The sequence below is a fragment of the Nannospalax galili genome, unplaced genomic scaffold (genome assembly GCF_000622305.1).
Source record: "Nannospalax galili isolate Female #2095 unplaced genomic scaffold, S.galili_v1.0 scaffold77, whole genome shotgun sequence".
Lineage (NCBI taxonomy): Eukaryota > Metazoa > Chordata > Mammalia > Rodentia > Spalacidae > Nannospalax > Nannospalax galili.
In genome coordinates this window covers 3,190,944-3,196,022 of record NW_008341457.1, presented here as the reverse complement: position 1 = coordinate 3,196,022, position 5,079 = coordinate 3,190,944, and the positions used below count along the sequence as shown (strand labels likewise).

At 53.7% G+C, this 5,079-nt stretch overlaps 1 protein-coding gene across 1 annotated transcript in view; it reads right to left on the bottom strand.

Annotated features, from left to right (window-relative positions):
* Positions 1-372: 372 nt before the first annotated feature.
* The window catches only part of Mex3d (mex-3 RNA binding family member D), a 7,927-nt gene continuing 3,220 nt past the window's right edge, over positions 373-5,079 (bottom strand). The window contains exon 2 of the mRNA XM_008837147.3: positions 373-2,690. Within this exon, the coding sequence (XP_008835369.1) occupies positions 1,300-2,690 (1,391 nt within the window). The 3' untranslated portion in view covers positions 373-1,299. The remainder of the gene's footprint in view (positions 2,691-5,079) is intronic.

Genomic DNA, 5,079 nt, shown 5'->3' with positions numbered 1-5,079 from the left:
TTGGTGAAGCAGCAACAAACAACTGCTGGGGGCTGGGGGGCGGAGGCGATGGGATGACCAGACCAGCTGGGAGTAAACACTCTCCAAACTGTTGAGCTGCCTTGCAGGTCACACAGTGTGCTCCATGGCGCAGCTCCAGGTCAACACTCCCCACAACAGCATGACAGACAGATCCCCCCCCCCCATTATCATAAAGGGACTGTTATGGTAGGGAGACCAAACCCTCAGACACTAGAGCTGTTTTCATACCAAACAAGAGACAATGCCTACTGGAAGCCTGGATCTCAAAGTTGGGGGTCTGAGTAGTCATGCACAGGGAGTCGCGGCATCCCTCCCAGTCCCCCAACTCCCACAACATGTGGATGCCAGTGCTTACATATAGTAAAACGACTTTATTAAGAAGGCTGTCAAGTCCAAAAATAAAACTCTTGATACAATATTTTTAAACCCTTAAATCAGTTCAGCAAATATATAATCGATGATTTAGCTGTCAAAGATTAAAGGTCCGTTGTTTTATTTAAAATAAAATATATTTTAGTTCTTAAAATTTATTTCATAAAGTACAATATATCTAATATAAATTCCCTACCTATACAAGGGAAGTGTGAAGTAAAAATAACAATAAAAAAACTTTTAAAAATCTTTTTTAAAAAACGACAACAAAAAACAGGAAAGGGTCTCTTAATTTAAAAACAAAACAAAAAGAACCAAGGAGAAAACCGTTTAGAAATCTGTAGTCGGGAACCCCCAGACATCGCCCTCCTGCCCTCCTCTGGCAACTCCGTGGCTGATGTACAAAATGATATATATTTGCCTCCCCACAAAGAGGGAGTTTTTTTGTTTTTGTTTTTTAAAGCCACCTGCCATTTTCTGGAACTTTCTACAAGCACCCACAACTTGTTAAATCCAAATTAGCAAGAAGAAATAAAAAGGCGGCCCAGTTGAGTTGTAAATATCGTGTTATTTTTTCATTTAAGATCACCCCAGGAAGGGGAGTTGGGGTGTCCTAATAAAAAGTGCAAACAGACAATTCTCCGGTTTATTGCAAACCGGTTCACTAAATACTGTTATTCGTCAAGGACCGAGGCGCTGCCGCTGGGCCGCAGTCCGGCCGCCTCCATGCCTGGTGCAGGAGTTAAAGCTGTTTGCGACACGTGTGCGCCCCTCTGCCCATCATGCGCCCTCCGCCACACTCATCCCGCAGCCTGGCCCCCCCACACCCTCCTCTCCCACCAGGGGTGCCCCCCCCCCCGCTCCCCAGGCCGGGGATGCGCCGCGGGCTCCCCACATGCGCTCACGCTAGGAAAAGATATGAATGGCTTGCGTGGCCGGCGTGCGACACGCGGGACACTCGGGCTCGCTCTTTCCACAGATGCGGACAGCACAATCCATGCAGAACAGATTGTGCCCACAGGGGACCAGGGCAGCCATGGCCTCCCCGTCCGCGCACACTACGCATTCGCGTGACAGCGTTGAGGCGGGTGGGGCTGTGGAGGACGAAGATGGGTTCGTGGCCGCTGGGGTGCATGGCTTGCAGCTGCCCTCCGGGGTTGCGGAGTCCAGCGTGGAGACGGCCGGGGCGGGGCTGGGTAGAGAGGGGGTGCTGGAGAAGGTGGTCCCACCCGAGAAGGGTGGAAGCACACTCTGCGGGGGTCTCCACGGCAGGGCGCCCACGGGGTCTGGGGCGCCTCGATGTGCCAGCGGCAGCTCCAGGCTGAGTCCACCCGGCTCGGGCAATGTGGGAGAGTGGCGTGGGGTGCTGGCCGCCCCGCTGCTGCTGCGCCGGGCACCCGCAGTGGTGGCGGGCTGCGTGGGTGCCCCGTTGACGGTGGGGCAGCCACTGAAGGCTGGTAGGGGTGCAGCCCGTTCAAAGGGCGCCCAGATGGTGGCTGTGGCAGGCACAGTCAGGTCCAGCGCTAGGAAGTCGAAACTGAAGTCGCAGTCCTCCTGAGTGGCCGACCGCGTGGGGGCACTGGGACTGTCACCCCCAAACGTGAAACCCCCATTGCTGCTATAAGGGCTGGCGGGCCCCGGGTCTGGCAGTGGGGGTCCTCCTCGGCTGCCCACATAAAAGGCCTCAGGGGTGCTAGGTGCCCCCAGGGCACTGTCCCCACGCAGGCCACTGGCAGTAGTGGGGGGCCTCCGCCCTGGGTGGGGGGCTTTGGCCCACAAGCTGGCTGCGGCCCCCAGCAGGTCCAGACACACGTCAGTGCCGTTGGCGTGGAAGTCACTGTCCGGTCCTGCCTCCGTGAAGGCTCCAGTGCGCAACGTGATGTGGGCCTCGATCTCCTCCCGCGCCCGATCTACATTCTCGGGCATCCCAGTCACTGCGAACACCGGCTCCTTGTCTCTCCCAGGGGTCACGATGTACGTGTGTGTCCTTTGCTGGATCCGTTTGATGGTCGCACCCTTGGGTCCCACCACCAGGCCCACCACTCTGTAGGGTACGCGCACCTGGATGGTGGTCTGGCCTGGCAGGTTGGGAGGACCCGGAGTGGCACCGGCCAAGCCACCCGCTTTGCTGCGTGTGGCCCGGATGAGGGAGAAATGCTCTGCGGCCGACAGGATCTCCCGCTTGGCCATCTCCACGTCCTCCTTGCGACCTGTCACAATGAAGACCGGTTCCTCCCCACGCACTGGCGTCTTTATGTATGTATTGGTTTTGGCACGAAGGGCCTTGATTTTGCACCCTGTAATAGAAGGGAGACATGGTAACCCAGGCACCCAACTTGGATATTACCCCCCACTTCCTCATCTTATCCAGGCTTCCTACCCCTGAGCCTCAGTGCAGAGTTGGGGAAAAAAAAAAAAAAATTGAGTAGGGCTGGCAACATGGCTCAGCAGGTAAAGGGGTTTGCTGCCAACCTGGATGATCTGAGTTGGATTCCCCCAGACCCACATGGTAGAAGGTGAGAACTGACTCCTGCAAGCTGTCTTCTGATGTGTATCTTGACCCACACCCATATACAAGGACCCTAGTATAGGCTGGTTGTGGTGGTGCACCCCTTTCATCCCAGCAATTCGGAGGCAGAGGCAGCAGGATTTCTTTGAGTTGGAGGCCAGCCTGGTCTACATAGTGAATTCGACATCACCTGGGGCTACAGAAAAAAAAGATCCTGGTATAGACATATCCACCAGCTGTGGGTTGGCTGTGTCTGTTCCCACCTTAAAAAGAGATAGAGTAACAGAATTCAAAGTGATGTCAGATGTCTACCACCCTCCTAAATGGGTTTACTGTCCTTAATGGTGGTACATTTCTGTCATCCTAGCACTTGGGAAGCTGAGGGTAGAGGATGGCCACAAGTTCAAAGTCAGCCCAGGCTACTTAGTAAGATCCTGTCTCAAAAACAAACAAACAAAAAACAGAGACTGGAGAGATGTACAGCAGTTAAGAGCACTGACTGCTTTTGCAGAGGACTGGGGTTCAGTTCCCAGCATCCACATGATGGCCAATAACTGTCTGTAGCTCCAATTTCAGGAGATCCAATACCTTCTTCTGGCCTCCATGGACACTGTACACACAGGAGCACTTACATACATTCAGGCAAAAAAACAAAGGGGGCTGCTGACATAGCTCAGTGGGTAGAATGCTTTTTGCTCAGTTGGTAAAGTGCTCACCTAGGATGCACAAGGCCCTGGGTTCATCCCCCAGCACCACATAAACCAGGTGTAGTGGTGCACACCTGTCTTTGCAACACTTGGGAGGTGGAGACAAGAGGATCAGGAGTTCAGGGTCAGTCAGTCTTGACTACATGGTGAGTTTGAAGCCAGCTTGCGCTACATGAGATCCTATGTGGACCCAGATGCTTCACACCAGTTCCCTATATAAAGTCCAAGGGGCAAGGAGAGGGGACTGAGACTCAGAGGATGGGAACACCTGCCATTTTTTAAATCTAACCAAAGGACCATCCTCCAGGCCATCAGCTGCAGCCATGGGAAGCCAGGGTCTCAGCCTGACAGCTGATTCTTGGGCCATAATTCCAGACATCTAGGAGAACACAGGTAGGTCCTTGAGGTCTGATTTTATAGGGACCCAGGGGTGTTCCTATGGGTCCCAGCAGGAGGGTCTTTGACAAAAGGAGCTCACCCGGGGTCTAGGTAGCACACTGCAAAGATGGGGTGGCCTGTTGATTTGTAGACTTCCCTCACTCCTAACCCTGGAGTCTGAAGGCTTTGGGCCCTTCCTGGGGGCTGGGGAGGGCTCCCTGCTTCGAACCTGGGAAGCAGAGATAGGTGCAAACTCTGTCAGGTCCAGAACTGTGCAGTGGGAAGACAACACAGTTGCTAGTATCTCAAGCAGAGAAACAGAAAACAAAGGAGCTGGAGCATCAGCTTTAACTGGGACAAGGAAATGTGAGGGCTGGAAGGACCAGAGTGAGAGCCAGAAGCTGGGGGTTCCAGGGGCTCAGCTGGCAGACAGCAGTCCCTCAAATATGAGCTAAACTGGCTGATGAATGCAAGTCCCATCTCCCACAGCCTAAAGGGTGGTAGGCGTTCCCACCTTCTCCTGGGTCTGGGCTGTTCCCCAGTTTTAAGGGATCCTAGTAATAAGTTGGTGGCCAAATTGCTCCATTGGTACCCCAAACTGTCCCAGGCTTGCCCCTGGCTCTGGCTCCCATACACCTGCTCTGGCCTGGACTTCTGCCAGCTGGAAACCAGGTAGAGACTGTGAGTGGACGTGGGGGGGGTTTCCCCAGCATGGGGTCTTTTGTCCCCACTTCAGGTGCCTTAAGCCTAGAAGGAAAGTCTTAAAGTGCCTTTGATTCACATGCTGTGTCACATAAACAGCCGGGATTCACACAAGGTCTTGGGAGGTAGTGGTACCTGGGCACAGGCCTGTGAACCTGGGAGGAAGGTGGTAAACTAGGGCAAGGTACTGTCCTCCCCCAGCTGTTCCTCTGATTTCCCTCATGGAAGCCTTGGATATATGACCCTCAGGGTCAAGAGGGTACAAAGAAAGGGGCATGCTGGAACACCTGTCACCTCAGCATTTGGGAGACTGAGGAAGGAGGACTGCCCCAAGATCAAGATTAGTTTGGGCTAGAGTGAGACTCTATCTCAAGACACAAAGTAAAAAAA